Source organism: Montipora capricornis, chromosome 2, assembly GCF_036669925.1.
Source record: "Montipora capricornis isolate CH-2021 chromosome 2, ASM3666992v2, whole genome shotgun sequence".
NCBI classification, from domain to species: domain Eukaryota; kingdom Metazoa; phylum Cnidaria; class Anthozoa; order Scleractinia; family Acroporidae; genus Montipora; species Montipora capricornis.
Genome location: NC_090884.1, coordinates 2,583,806 through 2,604,353, shown reverse-complemented (window position 1 = coordinate 2,604,353; position 20,548 = coordinate 2,583,806). Strand labels below are relative to the sequence as shown.

Genomic DNA, 20,548 nt, shown 5'->3' with positions numbered 1-20,548 from the left:
TAAGAAGAAAGAACAAAGCGCTGTGCAGTCCCAAAGGAAGTCTATTGTTATTGCTAATAATAATTATTGCTTTCTTGAAACAAAGGAGCGTATGCATATGAAAGGTTGGGACCTGTGCGGAATTCTTGCTGTTGGTAGTGTAGCACTTCATATTTCAACAGATCTAACTATTGTGATCGATATTGTGACATCGATGGGTAGAAAACAGCACTTCACATTACCCTAAAATAGTCCTATTTGAAAATACAGTTGAGCAGTTGAGCAAAGACTTTACAGTCATTTGTGGGCTGTCAGTTCTCTTAAGCAATTTGCGTCCGGCTTGGCGTGATATCTCAAAAAGACTCATGTATGCACTAAGAAGAGGTGAAATTTCCGAATGCGCATGCTGGAGGAAGTAACTGCAGCCTCCATTGTATTCGGTAGCGTTCTTTAATTAAAGAACGAGTCAGAATACAATAGGTGTTATTCTTATGCAAATAAGTTGGAGACTTTTTTGCGGCGAGACATATGGAAAACAAAATGAGGATTTAGCTTACCCAGATATGCTTGCCCATATACTCCACAAACGCACTCATTATGACAACATAATCAAGTTAAAACATTTGAAGGGGTAGTGCAGTGTGCTAAAATCGACCAGGCTTTCCTTTCATGGCCGAAAGGAAGTCACGTGTTAAGTTTTTCTTCCGGGACGCAATCTTCGTGTTTTGCAATATGGAAGGCCTTGCGGAGTCTTTTGCTGCACAGTTCACTGTATCCTCAGAACCAAACGACACTGCAGCACCTCACCCCAGGTAATTTAATTCACCCGAAATGAAAGAAAATTATTGAACTACCTTCCCAATGATATTAGGATAATTCCAGAATTAAGTCTGCTATTTCTTTAAACTAAATTTTCATATTTACTGTGTATGTTCTGTGGTTGAGTTTTGATGTATTATATTTAAGCTTATTATTTATTTTAGTAATTCATTTGTTAGTTTATTGTACTGTACGGTTTTATTGTTTTGTATGATGAACTTTAATTAATGGTGGTTCGGAGTATCTCTACTTAGTACCGTAGTTAAAAAAACAGGAATTGTTACACAAATTGATGACCATACTCTCTCTATAAAGCTTATGGGTTAAAGGTAGGGTGGATGTCTTGTGAGTAATTATCGTGCCTTTCCAAACTGATTGTTTTTCACCAGGATGGTCCAGTACAAAACAAAGCCAAGTAATACTCCTGATCAGTATTTAAGGAGGCAAAGAATGCTAGAAGAGCAGAAAAAGTATGGTTGATCACATTTAACTCACTTTTTAATACAGTGTAGTTCTGGAATGAAAAAGTCAAGGCTGTTTGCGGTTGAATGATAAATGATGAAAAGGAATGAAAAAATACATTCGAATGACAAATTATTAACAATGATTGGACAAGGTTGAGCAAAATATTGTGATTTGTCAGTGGCGAGCAGATCAATTATACATTGAATGATAATAATAATTATTGTCATTCAATGTATTTTTTCATTCCTTTTCATTGGTGGAAAGCCTACCACATGACCTGCAAATAACTGCCTAAAAAGAAGTGTTTTGCTGCAAATAACATTCTGCTCATGCGTAATTGAAACCACGCTCTTGTGTAAAAATGGCAGTTGCTTCCCTGAGCTTTCAGAAAGTGATTTAATTGTTGGGAATTGTGGAAAACACAGTCATTGAGTGAAAAAGCAATAATTATGGAACTTGGTTATCGCAAAATGTCGTGATTTGCCAGTGTCTCATAGATCAATTATTTACCTCAGCCTTTGGCTTCAGCAAATAACTGATCTGTTCGACTCTGACAAATCACAATATTTTGCTCAACCTTGCCCAATAATTGTTAATTATTGTGTAACTTCATGCACACTACTACTATGATTGCACTTACCGGTCGATGTAAATATGTTATAATGGTGATTTGCTTTTATATGGTGTCCTGGACTCCTTTGCATTTTATCAATTGGCCTACATTTAATTTTTCACCTGTACAAGTATGCCAAAAATTGTAATAAATAAATGAATAAATAAATCTGTATAGTGTCAATTTCTGGAAACTCAATCTTTAGAAGCCATTTCAGGTATTATTTTGCATGAACTCAATCTATAATTCTTAGACGCAGACGAGACTGTGTTAACTATGCAAGGAAACTGATTGAAGGATCTTTGGAGGCTGAAGATGTTGAAGCTGAGGTATGTTCAATGCATTATGTGGGTCTGAGTGCAAACTTGAAAAAGCTATCTAATGCTATCCCTAAGCCAAGTTAGTAAGAGGAATTTACTTTTCTTAGTTTTTCTTGTATCTTACATGTAGATTATGGAATTTGCAGAGGAATGTAACAGAGATCACAGAAGCACTTTTAAAATGAAAAAGTTCAACCCCTATGCATACCAGGTAGTTTAGTTATTTTTGTCTTTTAATGGCATCTATTTACGACAATAATTTTGTGTGAATTTTATTTGTATGCAAAAGAAAAAAACCTCCAATCCACGCTCTCTTTCCCTTTTCTTCTCTTGTTGTAAAATGAGAGGCATCTAGTCTTGCACTAGCCAACACAGAATAGCAGCATGCGCTTATGGGGACACCTGTTCTCCGTTTGGCCGTCTATTTTGTGTTGTCTTAACACGTTTTATTGTTTTGGGGAATATATGAGCTCCATCAAACATTCAGATGTATAAAATGTGTTTCACCTTAAGAAACATGCTTTTTGTTTTCGTGTTTAAATTGTTTGTACACAAGGATATGGTGTCTTGAACAATATTGTGCTAAACTTCTTTCAAGGAGCTGAACAAAGAGGATGACTCAGTTGATCCTTCAGACTTACGTGTAGGGTCAGCTAGAATAAAATCATTATCAACCTACATGTAAGAGATGGAGATAGAGTTACAAGGACAGGGACCAGCTTATCAATTTGTTGGATTAGCTTTAAATTAAATGATTATCCAAAGCTATATTACTGGTGATTATTGTTCTATTTCCTTCTCCTTATGGAGTCCCTAGAGTCTTCCTTGGTTTTACTTTCTACTTTTGTCATCTTCAAACACTGCAAAAAGCATTGCAGCAATGGTACACAATATTGTTCAAGACACCATATCCTTGTGTACTAATGGTCCTTTTGGGACCATTAGAACCCACAAATGACCAGCTCCCAACGTCAGTGGCTTCATAGCTCAGTTGGTTAGAGCGTCACACTGGAATCGCGAGGTCACAGGTGGCAAACCCCGTTGAAGTCCTGAATTTTTCAGGTTTCTCTACGCAATTGTAAAAATTGCGTTCGTAACTGCGAAGATCATAGCTTCACTTGGTAATTTTATTGTAACGTTTTTGGTTGTTTGGCCAAACGTTAATAGAAATTGTTGCATCACTTTTTTCCAGGATTGCAAAATGTTTGCTTTAAATTTAGTAAAGCTGTATCGTATATATGCCACACCCTAGACAGATAGATAGATACATGTATATAGATAATCTTTATTTATTCACGGACAATTCATCAGCCAAGATAAGAAGATAATGAAATTAAATTAATAGGACACAAGATTAAAACCACCCCTCATTGGCTTGCTATCTCAGATTATCAGCCGATAATCACCTCGACGGACAAAATGGCTGCCAGTAGTCATTTTGCCACTGTAAGTGAAGATGATTTCGCGTTGAAATGTTTCTTTTTCTTTTTTTTTTAAATAATCACCTGTGTATTTATACTAAAACAATAGGCCATTTCCGAGTTCATGTCTGCCTCCTCTTCAAAGCGAGTCCAAGTGTGAAGTTTTTGTTATGAAAATTAGTTTTCATTCATTTGTAAAGTAGAACTAATTACCATCACAAAAACTTCGCACTTAGACTCGCTTTGAAGAGGAGGCAGACATGAACTCGGAAATGGCCTATTATTTGCCACAGGCTCAGTGAATATTCACCGATAATCACTTCGCCTTCGGCGAATAATTGTTAATTAAAACCACCAAATTACCGGTAGAACTACGCCCAAGCAATACACCCTATAAAACTGTCATAAAAAAGCTGTTTTCCAAGAATGCCGTGACTTAAGCTATTTACTCAACGCGCTTATTTGATTAGGTGTCTAAACTGCCTCAGAGACTCTGCTGATCTTCTCTTGGAAGGCTGTTCCAAAGTACAGCACCACTATAGCTAAAGCTATTTTTATAGTAGTTTGTGCGTGGCAATGGAGCATTTAGCTTGTTCTCAGAATGCTTTAAGTTATAATGAGTTTGACGCATTTCAAACTTAGAACATAAGTTTTCTGGAGCCAACCTGACTTAAAAACCATTGTAGCTCTTTGTATTTGCTGTTGGCAAGATAGATTTCTCCATCCTAGAAGCTCAAACAAGTAACCAGCATCAGCGTCATATTTACATGTAGAATAAGTCAAAACATGGGCTGCTCTATTTTGTAATTTCTGTACTTTATTCTGCAAAGTTATCCCACAATTTCCCCAAACAACTTTGCAATAATTAAAATGAGGCTGAGTTAGAGCTTGATATATATTAGGTGCAAAGTATAGCTTGAGGAATTAAGTGCCTTATGCATTTTATCACCCCAATGCCAGAAGCGACTTTCTTTGTTAGTTTATCAAATGAATGTGACTACTCCAATCAAGTTTGTTGTCAGTGGTTACTCCGAGTGATTTGCAGTAGCAATTTGGCTAATTTGGACAATATCAGTAGCAATTGTCAGGGAATCTGTGAGGTTACTCAGGCTCTGCCTTGATCCAATGAGCATGAACTCGGTTTTCGTCATATTTAGAGTTAGCTTGTTTGCTCTCAGTCAATTGTGGCATTTTCTAAATCCTGATTCAGATAGAACTGAATCTTGTCTACACTAGAACTTGCATATGTTAGGTGGGTGTCATCAGCATACATCCTGGGCTCACAATTGAGTAAACAGTTAGGAAGATCATTGATATACTCAGTAAAAACATTAGTGGCCCTAAAATCGTCCCCTGGGCAATGCAGTTTATTGGACACCTATTAAAGAGTGCCCTGTTAATGGCGCAGATTTGTGTATGATTTTCCAAATATGACCTAGCTAAACCATTGGTAAGCATTTCCATTATATGCCATAATGACTCACGGTAATTTTGACAAGAGGATCTCATGATCAACTGTGTTGAAAGTCTTTTTTAAATCTGGGAAAACAACAGCGTTTGTCTTGCCATGATCAACATTATATGCCCAATTGTCTGTGGACTCAATAAGAGCTGTGACCATTGAGTCTATACATGTAGCACAAAAACCTGATTGATGTTTGCAAAGGATCCTGTGCTCTTCCAAATAGTCAGACAACTGGTCATAAACAATTCTTTTGAACACTGAGATTACAGAAATTGGGGTAAAGGTAAACAATCTGATCCCACCAATGCGTCGTCGACTGTCGGTTGACTGTTGGCCGACAATAGGTGGAAAGTAGCATGGCATTTTTTATCTTTCTTGATTCGCAAGGGGCTGTGGCGTTAGAAAGATCAAATGAGATAATTACATGTATACCTTAGTTCGTCAATTTATTTTGCCAATAGGGTTAGATTTGGGCCTCTTAGAATACATTTCCCGCATTCTGGAGCATGGATTAGGGTTTTTGAACACAACACTAATATCATTAAATTTTGGCTTTCTTGTTTACTTTAGAGAGAGTACATAAATATCTAAATTTTTAAAACTCAGTTGATGGCAAGACATTAAGACGCTAAAATAGCATGACATAGCCTCCTTTTAGGCTATTCTATACACCTGCATGCAATGTAATGTAGTTAGCAAATCAGGTAGTTTACACCAAGTGCTGGACTGCTGCCTCAAAAATGTATGTGCCCTATCCTTGACATCAAATTACTCAGAATTCAGGCGTCTCTTTTGTTTTTCATGAACAAAACTTTCCTGATCCAAGGCTTGTGTTTCTCATGACTGTTATTCCTAAAATTTGGATTAATTTACAAGGAAAAGTAGGTGGCGAGTTCATGTGCAATAGCCGGGGAATATCGCCAGCCCCCAGCTCTAATTGAAAACCTTGAATGCTGCATGGTCTATTATTGTGTTATTCTAGCTGATGTTGTCAGAGTGGCTTGTTGATGTTCCTGATGATTTACAGCATGAGTGGTTAATGGTACTTTGTCCATTTGGGAAGAGAAATCTAGTTATTGCTTCAAATGTAAGTATCAAGTTAATTAATGTTGAATTGATGCATCATTTCACTTGATTTGATGAGTGTTTCTCTGTCTATCAAACAGGGTTTTACAGCAGCTTACACAAAGAGTGGTTATCGAATCAATAAGTTTCACTCTCTGCTTCCGGGAGGAAGTCACAGGACCTTAAAACCTGGAGGTACAGTTCTTGCTTTTCACAAAATGTTTATATTTTCAGTCAATTTGTGCATTGCATTAATAATTATCATTTATAATTTGCAAACTGTTGCTTGTGATTAGATTACACTATCCTGGATTGCATCTTCAATGAACAAACAAACACTTTCTATGTTTTGGATGTGATGTGCTGGAGAGGCCATCCGGTCTATGACAGTGAGGTCAGTCTTAACATTATAGCTGCTGCTTGTTTTTGTGAAATAAATTCGAAAATTCACTCATGCACATTTTTTCGAAATGAAAAAGAAATTCTTATGTTTAAGCTTTTGAATGGGAAGGAAAGGCTTCCTCTGTCTGAGTCATTGATAGTAGGCTCAGCTAAAAGTTTCAAAAATTAGGGTGACACCGTGCAAGGAAAGGAACTTTATTCAAGCACTAGAGCACTAATTGGGGACACTACATGTATAAACTGAAATTAACAATCAACGCAAATCAAGTCAAATGTTGGTTTTCGAGGAGAGGGGAAACCAGAGTACCACTGTGCCATCCCTGCACCCCTGGGATGTAGTTTTGTGTTGTAAACAGAAAATGGCCAAAATGGATTATGATTTAATAACAACTGGACATACAAGTATTTTCTCAGACAGATTTTAGGTTTTACTGGCTGCAGACTAAACTTCAAGAAGAGCCGTTGATTGCTGAAGCATTCGTTCACAATCCAGTAAGTATTATAATGCATAATGTACATGTGTTATCTTATTAATAAGTCTTATAGTGCTGTGTGAGATTGCCAGGTCACTGACACTAGAAGTTATTTGCTCTATGTCCATACCACTGTCTGACTGAAAGCTGAATTCTGGTACCTCAATCTTCCAAACCTCAGTCGTCACAACGTTTTGATCATGCGGCACAGCTACATCCACCATTACCCACTGTTACCTACCTTTCAGAACCAGGATGATATCTGGCCTGTTGTGTAATACACGTTGTATTTTTCGTTGATGAATGTGTTGTCCCACACCAGTTTCACCTGGTCATTCTTGATCACGAGCTGAGGCTGGTGCTTATACCACTTCTCTCCAGTTTCAAGTATGAGTGTTTCATCAGGGGTTCCAAACACAAAGGTAGAGTGCTTTTATTCATTAGGGTTAGGTGTTTGGTGGTGTTTGGAACCCCTGATGAAACACAAAGCACGAGTTTTGACATGACTTGTCAACCTTTACTAAGCATGAGTGTAATGTGATGATCTTTTGTTTTATGAGACAAGTGATAGCACTTTGTAAAGAAAGTGAATATTCAGTATTTGAGGGAGTTTAAAGAGTAGAACTTTTAAATATATTTACATAATAGGACATGATGGAGAGCGAACCAGAATCACATTGTTTTCGCCTGCCAGAATAGTCTTCCCAAGAAAGTGATTCAACTAAATATAAAAATAATTGGGGTGTGAACATTTTCGCCGAATGGCTGAGGTCGAGAGAGGTGCAAGTGCCGGTTTTAGAGTGTGATGGACTTGTCAAAGACTACGAACTACACAAGGTTCATGCAAGCCTTGAGTGCAGACATTTCTGAAATGGATCCTCTGTCGCTGAACTGTTGGGTATCAGAATTCGTTTTAATCATCTTGAGCCCAATGATAAATGGCATTGCAAAAGTTTTATGTTGAACTGATATTCAGGAAATTTAAAATGCATGGTGAGTTTTTCCGAAGGTTTATTAGCATGAATTAAGGTTCACTTAAATCCAAGTGTCTTGATCAGTTTTTGAATGAACTCGTGCGTTTCTTGATCTGTAGTTTCATTGGGTATCAAGATATACATGCCCCTGACCAAAATGGGCCACTCCGATTGGCTAATAAACTTATAAACTATTAATGAATTTGAGAAGGCCATATCTCAAACTCAATAGACCTTATTCACGATGGCCACCATGTTGGATTTGTTATTATCATGTAAATTAGCTACACACTTCTGAGGGGGCAAACAACACAAGTTCGAGAGGTTATAACGAATATGTTAGCCACACAGATGATTTGTTTACGTTCATTGAATGTTTATCACCTAAGCGGTAAAATACAATCATTACACAAGTTACTTCGGCGTTTTTTTTAGTGAAAAATGAGCAGATAACGAAGTAGAAAGTCAAAATGTCAAAGGCAATCAAAAGATACAAAATTATTATAAAAGGTACTTAATTCTAAACACTAAAATTGACTTTTTGCAACGTTATTTTCAATATTTCGACGAGCCGATTTTCCGCAATTTACCTTTTTTCCAATGTTTGCCTCCCAAGCATAACACATGGCTAATTTGCATGACAATTTGAAAACCAACATGGCGGCTATCGTGAATAAGGCCTATTCCTAATACACCTTATTCCAAAATGGCCGCTGATTGATGCGCATACAAAAACGTTTTTGTTTATATTTCAAACACCAGAGTAACATATATTTATATTTTTTATTTGCCAATGGATCCACCCGGTGACAAACCCAGTTTTAAATTGGCCCTTGTTGCCTCGTTCAATATAAAATATTCTTTTGAATTTTAAGCTTAAGAACGAGGCATCAAGGGCTAATTTGAATAAAAACAAAAGAATATTTTTAAAATGGCTGCCATTTTGGAATAAGGTGTCGGACAACATTCGATACACAGGAGGCATTCCCTACATAAGTCCGTGATGGATTGGAAAGCGAGTGTTCCCGGAAAATTCTTGATCCTGAACTTTGTAACGTCTTCATATTGAAGTTTATTATGGAGTATCTTGACCATCTTTTCATAAAAGTTGAAGTTTCCATCAGTGATGGATGCTTGTCTCTCTTTGTGATTTATCGAATGTTTCTTTTTGCCAAATCACTCTCGTTGTTGTTCCTGTAACCTGCACGCACACCAATTATCGGTAGCTTCAAAAATTTTAGTTGTGTTTCTTAATTGGCACAACAAATCCCTGCCGATTTTAAATCGGCAAAATTTGGAGGATATATCTTTTGCGGCTGCTATGCTAATAAATACAAAAAAAATTTGAGCGAAATCTGGCACCAAATAAACTTCACCGCATCTTAAAATACTTAGTTTTCAGGTAGCGGTAATTGTCGAGGCACTTACGATGAAATTTAGGATAATTTTAATTTTTGTACAAACGACACCGAATAAAACCTACCTTTGATGGTGAGTTACCCTTGAGAACTATATCCATTGTAATGATTAGAACAGAATTATAACTCATGAGATACCCCTTACTGTATCCATTTATTTTGTTAGTACAGGTTTATTTGTTTGCCTTACTGTTCTTGCAATCCGTTGTCTATCCACGAAGCACTTTCCAATGCTACTTTCGAGGTAAGCAATTTAATACTTTGGTTATTAACACAAGGTTTAATGAATTCAATTCAATGTGTGTGAATGTACCTTTCTTGGTTGTGATTCAGTCTGCTAACTGTGGTCATGCCGGTCAATTTCATCCACTTTTGTCATTATTTTCCTAATAAAAGATGGTTAGAAGAAAGACTGGATTACAATTCAAGGAATGATCACTTGAGTAATTTTAAATTCTGCGTAATGAACTAGTAGAGCACGATCACTAGCTGTTCCGCTTTTCTGAAATGTGGATCAGGGTTTTTGTTGTAGTTACGATAGCTGGTAACTTAAAGACTTTCTTTTTCGTCCAGGTTGATGGCTTGTTATTCTTTCACAAGAGAACACATTACACTTGCGGGCGAACCCCGCTCGTCGGCTGGCTCAAACCCTACTTATTGCCGGAAATATTAGGGATATCCGTACCTGATGCGTACCTAACAAAGGCTCCATCAGTTAACAAACTCACTCTGCTGAAAGCAAATAAGGACTTGTGGGATAATGACAAGGAAAAAATGACAGGACCCAATACACTTGTTGAGGAAGAGAGGATGGAAACACAATCCGGGAAGCAAGCAAAGCGAAAGCAGCCGAAGAAAAATCAGGGGGGTAAAGGCGCGCAAATGGAAACTGAGAGCTATCTTCACAACGAAACTGTTTAAGCTGATGTCCAAGAAAAAATGGAAATCGTTCGAAAGTCTGAAAGATCACGAAACGGGCAGATGTAAAGTAATACTATTTGAAAGGGCTGCTATGACAGACTAAGGCCTTGTTTACAAGCAGATAGGGTAACCCTAGTGCTAGTGTTACCCTAGCAAGAGGGTTACCCCAGCACTCACACATTTCTTCTTTTTTTCACCGATGTGTTTACAAGGCAGCTAGCGTTACCCTGGCGCTAGGGTAACCCTATCTGAGTGCTAGGGTTACCCTAGCTGCCTTGTAAACGCTCTACTAGGTACAGCTCGCCCACCCGGGACAACTTTTTAGCGGTTTCCATTGTGTTTGCGATGCTGGCTGTTACCAAGCACGCAAAGTTGTCCTGGGTGGTAGGGTTACCCTACTTGTGAAATTTTGCTTGTAAACCCGGGCTATCTTTGACTCGCCTGTTAGGTTAACCCTAGCACAAGGGTCACCCTACGTGCTTGCAAACTAAGTAGCTACCGTGTTTAATGGCCATCCAGCAAAGGCTTCTTAATACGTGCCCAGCGGAAACTCTCGAAACAGGGAATACACATGTGGAGGTGTTGGATGAGGGTGGTGTGTTCTGATCAGCGTTCGTGACTATTTTGTGAATTTCCATTTTAAAATCCCAGAACAAACCAGCAATGGTGGAAATGCTTTACTTTCCACGCTTAAAGTGCCCCTGTGATAAAAAAAATCACTTCTTTTTTTTCTTCAGATTTTGAAAGTGTGTTTTAGCCAAAGGCCGTTTACCTTGAGTGTAAGTTTTGGATTTCACGGTCCTCTATTACTCACGTAACTGACCGATTTGACCTCAGAGGGTTGGATCCAGGGAAAAGCGACGTCAAGGCTCACTGGCTTATAATTTCATTGTGTGAATGAAGCTTATTATATATGCAAAACGCGAGTTTAAAAGTCTGAAAGCCCAAAACTCCCCACCCTGCTAGCAGAGCCTTTCTTTTGCTTTCTCGATTTTCGCGTTCTCGAGAAAGACTGCATGAATCGAGTAAGATATTTATTGAGTATGCGCTGCATGTTGCCGGGATGCAGTCTCGAACCCAAGCCTAATATGCCAGATCTCGCCGCCATCTTGGTTTTCCATGGTACAGCGGGCTCAATTATAACCATCGGTTTTGTCACTAAATTGACGCTCGCACTGGAAAAACCGGTTTGACGAGAGAAAACAAGATTGACTAGTCCAGAAGTTCAGGCTGCGGCGGCTTCAAAAAGTTGACACGATTCGGGCAGAGCCTCCTTTTCTCCTCCCAAGAAAGAAAAAGACAAAAGGAGGATCTGCTCGCAGGGTGAGAACTCCCGTGCTGCATATTAATTCTGCCGCGTACACACGCATTGCATTCTTAAACTAGTGAGCCTTTGAACCAGCTCTCTCAAGATCTCCAATTTAGTAATAGCCGACCACGAAATAGGAAAATTCCAGTTAAAATAAACAGGTGTGTTTTTGACACTAAGGCTTAAAACTTCAGTCGGGTAGTGTTGAGTTAACATAGTTTTGAAATCCAAAGAAAAATAAGAATTGATTGGTCACAGTGGCACTTTAAGTGTTCTCAATTTACTGACTTACATTCCAGTTGTGCTCACTGCTCAGGTGACCTTCTTGTAACGTCTTTGTGACTTCCAAGTGTTCATGACTTACAGTTGCCATGTTTTCATCGTATACTATTAAGATAATGCAACCGCGAGCGTTTGATGTTTACGTGTACCTTATTTTTACTGAGCTTATGTGGAGGGAGGCCGTGTTTAGCTCCAGGTGTTTATCATATGAACACAATTAAATGGCATTGAACCAAAATTACTAAAGTAGTCCCCGCCCCTTCTTTCTCGGATGGGTAGAGTGAACAGACTTCGATAAATAATCCAAACGTTTGGCATCATCTCCTCCCTTTCGTACTTTTCAGGCTTCCAGAGTTTGCTCATGAAAACGAATTTCTTATGTGTTGAGCACTTCTAACTGTAAATCATCAACGTGCAATTTCAACTGTGATGCCCTGACTGGTAAAAAAAGGAACTATATAATTTTAGGAGTATAGCCTGTCTCGGATATGAAGTGTTTGATTTTAACTGGCCTCGCCGTTCGTAGTGTATGTTTTCTCAAATAGTGCTACGCCTAAATCGTAATGAGACCTTGTTCACGTAGGTAATTAAACAAGATAAGGTGTGCGAACACTGTTAACCCTGTCGGTTTTCGCTCGCAAAACTCAACATTTCTTTATAAAATGTATTATTAATTTGTACAGTAAACACACTCGCATAAAAACGCAAGAATTTTGCAACTTTGCCTAAATAGGTTCTTGTAAAAATGGCATTTACAGTAGTTTTAGGCTATCTAGGTTCTTAAATCGGTTCTTTTTTCTCACTTAAGTTCAGTTTGAAAAGGGTACAAAAGTCTCGAAGTGGGATTCAGGGCTGACAGGTTTTGCGTCTAACTGGACTTCTAAGGGTTGGGCTGCTGATGTGGGCGTCCCTTAGGGAAACGAATTTCCGTACTTCATTCTAACTACTTAGAACTTCACGATCTCCACCAGCAGACGTTATCACACAGCTGTCTTGGATCCGTGTTTCATGTATGCACCTACTCTCTTGGAACGGTGAGGTTCTCAAGTTATGTCAGATACTCACTCCAATCTCCAGCGATTCCAGAAATGATCTGGGATACGTTGAAAAAATTGTTGCTTTCTTTGTGGGTTTAGGAACATTGCTTTTCTTTGTGAGTGCTTTCTTCATTTGATGACATTGACAAAATTCTACGACCGACAACTGGGACAACTGAGACGGTGGCAGTAGCTCTTCTGCTTTATTGTAAAAACGAATTAAAGGACGAGACACACTGTCCACCAAATGTGCAGTAAAAACAATAACTTAAAAAGTAACACAAGTTGTTCTGCCACGCAAGCTCTGAAAAGAAATTGAGATTTTTATTCACACACGAGGACACCATTGGATAAAAAGTTATTTTGTAGGTGGCTGATAAAGTACTCAAAGGTGGACTCAATGATATCTTTCTATGGTAGATTAGGAAGAGTTACTACTAATACTACTACTACTACTGCTACTACGACTACTACTACGACTACTACTACTAACTACTAACTACTAACTACTAACTACTAACTACTACTACTACTACTACTACTACTACTACTACTACTACTACTACTACTACTACTAACCTTTATTGACGCGTCATGTGTATCTAGTTTACATTAGCCTGCGAATGCAGACGTATTTCCGGCGGTCGTTTCTCAGCGGAAATACGTTTGCGTTCACAGGCTAAGTTTACATAAGCTAGTATACTAATTGGGGACACCTATCTAAAATATAAATTGTTAAGATACAATGCAAAATTACAAGTTCTATAAAATTACTACAAATACAAAATTCTTATACTGGCTATACAGATTGCTAAAAATGATGATAAAAGACTAAAAGATGAAAAACACGGCACTGTCCTTACGCTAACCCTAAAATCATTACCTATATAGATCTTTTGTTTGGTGGCGATGAGGTAATAAACCAGTTATTGTGGCTTCCCCTTTAAGCTCGACTGTTAACGATCAGTTCCGTTACTTGAGATCTCTTGGCTTTAAAGCTGCTTTCATTGTACAGAGTAAGAAGAAAATGCTAATAAATTGTTCTGATCAATCCATACACAGAGGGCAATTCTTACAATTATCATCTCCCACGAAAGTTTCCAAATTAGTTTCCCTAATCTTGTTTTTGAACGCATTAGTGAAATAGCGTTCTTAATATCGTTCGTCAGTTTTGACCAAGGGAATGGACCAGCATATCTTTGACTATGTTTACCACATTTTACGGTGTTGTATCTACTAGACTAGGTATTATGAAGTCAGAGTTTACTCTGGACATATATCATGCTTTACTTTGAACATGAGTGTTGCAATGCAAAAAAGCTAAAGGGCTTATTGATTCGCGCTTACGTAGCGAAGCGTTACTTAAATTTGAAGACTACAGTCGATGTAGAGATAACCGCTTTATTTCTGCACTGGTTGCCAACGGGAAATGTCATCGGCAACAGTCAAACTGCAAAGCAAATAAAAGATTTGCATTTTAAATATGAAATTACACTTTAAAGGCTGAAATATTCGAAGCGAAATTCAACTTACATCTGTTGGGCAAACCATACTTCATAACACGGCTCTTTACATTGTGGGTGTGTCGATCGGTTGATTGCATCCAAGGCGAAAATTTAAATACGTTACGTTTTTTTTATGTAAAAAGACTAATTCGTCGCTAGGTCCTTTGCGACTTCATTTTGGCGCCCAAACGGTACAGCTACACAAAAAGTTATTTACTTGAAGTATAAACTGGAAGTTTTACTGCACTAGCGCAAATCACTATATCGTCTTCCCTTCGTTTGAACGAAACAGGGAATTGTGTAGTGTTAAAGGCTTTCAAAGCAAAAAAGTGAGGTATCAGTTATTTGACTACTTTCCATCGCAGTTTGTCAACATTCTGATATTTAAATACACATGTGTTTCCCAATATAGCTTTTGAGAGGTTACTTAATCTAGTCATTAATACCTCTTTTACCTATCGCAATCGTGTTTGTAGTGGCAATAAAGCTGTTGCAGTCGTCGATGTGTGCGCGTGTCAGTTTAATCATTAGGGACTTTAAGCAAATCGCTACGGCTGGCGCTAATACGGCTGCCGGAAGTAAATTTCCCACAAAATGAGACACTGCGCATGTACGTCGGTTGCATCCAGCCGGATCCAGCCGTAGTGTGAAATCTGACTACGTGAGTCGGGATGTTTTGCCGTAGTGGCTACTACGTCGGGTTTATTTCGCTTCTCTGGCACTTTTCAACGGACATCTCGGCATGTTATGAATTCCATTGGATACTATATCCTTTAAAGTCAATTTAAGTCGAGGATTGTGTCAAGGTTGCCTTTCATAAGCTTGTAAATCCGTATCATGAACTTACGATAAGTTTTGGCAAAGGTGTTGGAATGGCGAAGTGATTCAAGTGAAATATTCGTGTTCAGCACGAGGTTGTTTTTCTTCGGTTAAGTTTGCTTTGAGGATTTAGTGAAGATGTTTTACATCTGGATACTATACGATGCTATTTTGCTTCTTTGAGTGTTGATATATTTGTGTTTTTCACTCGATATTCTTTGAGATATATATTTCATCCATCAATGTGTTGTTATTGTACAAGGTGTAGAATTCGCTTTTGCTTAGAAATAATCTGTTTCGTCCTAGCAAGGCGAACAACGGCCATCGTCCTTTGAGCGAAGCCATATGGCTGTGAGAAACTAAATAAAAGAGATTTTAAACTCCTTAGCCCATGTTTTCTTGTATTTTTGCTTTGCTAAACTTAAAATTTAGCAGACCACCGCGCCGTACTCTCCCCAGACCTTTTCAGTCACGGTAGCCGTAGTAGCACCAGCCGTAGTGATTTGCTTAAACTCCCTATTATGAAAGAGGTTACTCATTCCTCAATGAGCGGGGTGCAGACCTGATTGGTGTTTCTAATAACTAACCCTAAAAAGACGACAAACGACTTGGTAGTGTTAACTACCGTGGTTACTTTAAGCTGGAAGGTACCTCGTTTTACTTTGCTTATCGCACAGGCACTATGAAAATGTAATATATAGGAAAAAAGTAGAGGTTCTTTTTGTCTGTGTACCCCATATGTACATTCCTTCAAGTGGTGTTATTGCCGATCATGGCAGAAATTCTCTCCATCTTTGCTAGTGTTTCCTTTGTGCGGTCATGGCATTCGCCTAAAACCTCTTTTTGGATGTCAAGGGCTGCTGCAAGCTCCTCATAAGCTGATTTGAAATCTTTTTTACCTTCCAATGCATCGCTGAGTATAACATGCGAATGAGCAGTATCCTGATGGACATCTAATAGCTTAATTCGAAGTTCCAGGGCTTCTCTGATGCAATCAATAGCGGAATCAATGTTCTCATCCGCAAGAGCCTTGTACGAGCCAGCGATGAAAAGCAGAATCGTGGCAGTCCATGGGTGGTCCCCAAGGTTAGTTCTGTAGACTTCCAATGTTTTGTTTTCCCATATTTTGATGGCCTCTTTATGGTCACCAAGTATACGATAAGAATCTAACAACCAAAGAAAGGATATGATACGTGTTTCAAATGTACGTTACTGTGCAGAGTCATGCTTATCCATACCATTTTGTTGGTTCACCCTGTAAGACCATGTAAAAATCAAATATTTCGCATAGACATAGTAATGCGCAGTTAACGAGCTAATCTCAGAGAATAATAAATTTGCTGAAAGTAACAAGTGTGGAATAAATATGCTGAATGTAAACATCAATACCCACTTCCAAGATCACAGTAACCAGCTGCTACATAAAGAGAAATGCCAAGGTTTTCCTTCATGCTGATCCCTTCCCGGATGAAATCTTGGCCTGTCTGATGTTCACCCTTGATAAAGTAAACGAAAACAAAAGAATTTACTTTAAAAATTTAAGGTTCAAGGTTCCTTGCAAAAAAAAAAAAAACTAATCAGATTGCAGGATTCGTTACGTTCTTACCTGAAGTGAGTAGCATAAACCGAGCTTACACATGGTGAGCGCATGCGCCTCACAATTCTGCCTTTCCTTTGGCAGTTTCATACGTAAGTCATACGCTTGCTTAAACATTTTAAAACTCTGGTTGTCCTTATCCACCTTTCGGTGGGCAACATCACACAGGTGACGAAAACCCAATGCGTTAAGACTGTCTGCAAGTCTCTTGTTGTCACCTGAAGTCCTGGCAACATCGTGGCACCTTTGATACAACCTCGAACACTCGTTTGGCGGTGATATAACTTTAGACAAAAAATCCAGTACCTCGGTACTGTTCACCACATCGACGACAAATTCCTTTTCATCCGCGCTGCTACTCTCCTGCAAACAGTTCCATAATGCGTCCATTATATTCACCTTGTCTTTCTTGAATGAGGAGATGGCTTGCATTGCCAAATCCTTAGTAATAAACTGTTTACTCCACGTTTTGAGCATTTCAATGTAATGTCTATTAAATTTGTCCTGCGCAGCTTTACCTACTTTCTCCATCTCTAGGTTCTTTCTCTCAGCTCTGCAGTACTCGCGGACCAATGGATGCAAGGAATACTTCTTATTTGTCATTCTTTGTACAAGAGAGCAAGACACCATCCTTGTTTTAATTGTCTCCATCTCCAGATGGTCATCAAAGAAAATTTTGATGTCCTCAACAGAAAATGTTGATGGGAAAACCGATACTCGAACAAGATATTTTAAAAACCAATTGTTTCTCAGGAATCCGCCCAATTTGTCATAAACATCTTCCAAACTGATCTTGAGGAACCTAGAAGGGCTTTCTTTAAGAGACGTGATCAGAACTTTTGGGTCAAAGGAATCATTGAGCAGGTCCACACAGGCAACAAGAAGCAGGGGTATTCCACAACAGAACTGGGCGAGTTCCTGGGCATAGTCCTGGCAGTTTGCGACGGATCTCTGCAGCAAAAGGACAGCAGACTGGTGATCCAAAGGTTCTAGAATTTCCTTGTGTAAGTTCAATGATTTGAAGCCTACGTCTTGTCGAGTAGTAATGATCAGTTTCACCTTTGGGGCAAACTTGACTATGTATTTTGCAAACTCGTCAAATTCCTTCCCTTCTTTCTCTTGTATATTCTCGGTGTTATCCAGTATAATAGTTGTACTAGATTTGAGATGTGTTAGTTTTTCCTTTGTCAGTGACACAAGATCGTGACTTTCCGACAATTTCCGTCCGGTTATTCGACGAATGATCTCGCCACAGGCATCCGCGAGGCTATCCTGTTTCAGTATTAAGATAACTGGTTTTTTCTTCTCCAGGAGATCGCGGCCAACTTTTAATGCAACTTCAGTCTTCCCCATCCCAGGAATGGAAATAATCACAAACATGCGAAATGCGTCGTCTCTGAGTTTCGTAACGATTCCACTCACAACTTTCTCCCTCCCAATGAAATTCCTCGTCACGACAGGGAGATTGTTAAAATCACTATCGTCTAATGGAACTGATTCTTCTAGGGTAAAGAATTAAAACGTTTGATTAGGATGCCAGCAGTACTCCACACGAGTAAACTGCACTTGCTGGAAAGGCCGGTTAATGCCTGCCTTTCCCAATTTGTTGCTCACCTTGCCCCCCCTAAACGTTTCTGGTCACACACCCATACAAGGTTACACTGCAAGTCCTCAGATCCTACGTGCGACTCCGCGCTTGTGGAAATGCAATTTGGTGAAAACTAAGAAGTTAGCTTCAGGTTTCTGCCTAGCATGGCTTACGCAAGTTGGGTATGCTAGAGTATGTCGCATATTTCACGCCGGGGGGGGGGGGGGGGGGAGTCCCTATCATGGCCTATACGGGGAGTCTCCGCCCAAAAGGGGTACCTTTTTCACTCTTCATGTATATGAAATGGTAGGGATTTCACGAGTCGAAGTACATGAAAGGGTAGGGAAATCTGTCATTTAGGTATTTAAAAGGGCCTTTCAATATTTTCCAATGGAAGGTATACGAAAGAGGAAACTTCTGACAAAAATGGTATATAAAAGGGTAAGGGGTCGGACCGAACCTAACCCTAACCCTAACCTCCCCGTTTTAATTTTTTTTGTCCCCCCCCCCCCCCCCCCGGGATTTTACGTTAAGTTTTGGTCTAGGTCTTTGTGTTTTAATGGCCAGTATCTTACATCGGTATCATGATTTCCATGGTCTGATGGGTATCACAATGCAAGATAGAATCCAGCAAGAAAAAAGCAAATTAAACAGCCATAAATGGACATATAAAAATAAAAATTAAAAAAGGCTGATGAAGGCATACGAGATTTGGAAATGAAATCTTACGCAGAAAAAAGGCGACCTCAAGGGAATAAATCCTAAACTTTAAGCCTAACAGCCAGCGTTAAGATTCAAGGCCCGATTTCAAGACCTGCATGGGCCTTACAGCCAGATCAGTGACATTGCTGGAGTTACGCATTCCAGCTGAGGCATACACAAGGAAATTATATCCAAGTATGGTTTAATAGTCGAACGAAATAAATACGAGGGCATAGGTTGCGCTATCAGGTCATACAGGCAAATATTATACGCCCTACAACCTGGATAGAGGAATATTTGACTCATTAGCTAAACCCTTCATTTATAATAAATCAGCTCGGAATTTAGCATTGAATATATTGAAATTGCATTTCGTAATTAGCCATCTGTGAGAATTGCTGTTGCTGTGAGTCGTTTACTTTTTGAGATACGGCTCATTTGTGTTCTTGCAACCCAAACAATTTATCAGTTGAAACTTGATGGCTAAAATCTTGTTCATTATCGAGACCAAAACTGGGGCGATTTTAGCAAGTACTTTCCTACACGTCTCGTATATTTTGCGAGCAAGTGCAAATAAAACGCCGTGAGCGTGAGTCTGATCCAGACAAAACAAAAAAGGAGTGTTGCGTGACGGCGAAATTAATGGTGATGTGGGAGAGACAAACCGCTCCTCGAGGACGTGCTTTTAACCCGGGTAAAACTGTGATGGGGGCTAAACTTAAGCTTTAGTTTTCTTTAGCCGAAGGAAAAAATAACTAACAATAACACTCTCTGACATGTTGATACAAAATGGGAAGACAGCCGCTACACCCATGTCCTGTTCTTTGTCGGTTCCACGTTCATAAAGTTTTTCTGTTATGTGCTTTTGATATTTGTCGACAGGAATTGAAAAGTTGTTTTCCATTTTACCATTTTCAAGCCACAGCACCGTTAACAGCCTTGAAAAACTTTACAGTAACCCCAAGACTATGTTGCCCGAAAACTATAACTACGGTTTTTTTTGTTTTATTTTATAATCGCATCCGTTCCGTGATCTCAAACCATTGCCCCCAGCCAATCCTTTGACAATTTCACCATGATTTGCATAGCAGTATCAAAGTATCTTACCCAGTTCCAACACAGGTCCGGCAAGTTCCAAATTGTTTGTCTTTTCAAGCAGCGATACCAAGTACGTCACCTCTCCTGGGTAAATTTTACCCCGAGTTTGGAGCTCGCTTAAAAACTCCAGAGGTTCGTTGATGGACTCTTTCACACCCTCTGGTAAGTCACATAGAAATTTCATTTTCTTTAGTACATCACTGGTTATGTTTTCGGCTATTTGAAACAGTTTGTAATTGAAGTCTGGATTCCTTTTCGGGAACGCCATGGCATGGA

The 20,548-nt window shown here is 39.0% G+C and overlaps 3 protein-coding genes across 5 annotated transcripts in view; 1 reads left to right on the top strand and 2 right to left on the bottom strand.

The window, feature by feature from the left end:
* Positions 1-674, bottom strand: part of LOC138038436 (slowpoke-binding protein-like) — a 20,986-nt gene extending 20,312 nt beyond the window's left edge. The window contains exon 1 of the mRNA XM_068884297.1: positions 537-674. Within this exon, the coding sequence (XP_068740398.1) occupies positions 537-575 (39 nt within the window). The 5' untranslated portion in view covers positions 576-674. The remainder of the gene's footprint in view (positions 1-536) is intronic.
* On the top strand, positions 633-14,877 carry LOC138038439 (snurportin-1-like). 3 transcript variants are annotated; one of them, XM_068884300.1, is made up of 10 exons: positions 633-791; positions 1,188-1,268; positions 2,130-2,205; positions 2,327-2,407; positions 6,065-6,169; positions 6,249-6,342; positions 6,444-6,541; positions 6,964-7,041; positions 9,581-9,658; positions 9,988-14,877. In XM_068884300.1, exons 1-10 carry the CDS (start codon positions 649-651, stop codon positions 10,333-10,335), a joined length of 1,182 nt encoding a protein of 393 aa, XP_068740401.1. In that variant the 5' UTR covers positions 633-648; the 3' UTR covers positions 10,336-14,877. The 3 variants fall into 3 exon arrangements, with proteins under 3 accessions (XP_068740401.1, XP_068740402.1, XP_068740403.1); XM_068884301.1 differs by having other exon boundaries at positions 9,586-9,658; positions 9,988-10,126; XM_068884302.1 differs by lacking the exons at positions 9,581-9,658; positions 9,988-14,877 and adding an exon at positions 7,671-8,199.
* LOC138038434 (uncharacterized) lies at positions 14,351-20,548 on the bottom strand. Its single transcript, XM_068884295.1, has 4 exons — positions 20,282-20,548; positions 16,894-18,386; positions 16,681-16,783; positions 14,351-16,453 (listed from the first exon to the last, which is right to left on the bottom strand). Exons 1-4 carry the CDS (start codon positions 20,538-20,540, stop codon positions 16,038-16,040), a joined length of 2,271 nt encoding a protein of 756 aa, XP_068740396.1. The 5' UTR covers positions 20,541-20,548; the 3' UTR covers positions 14,351-16,037.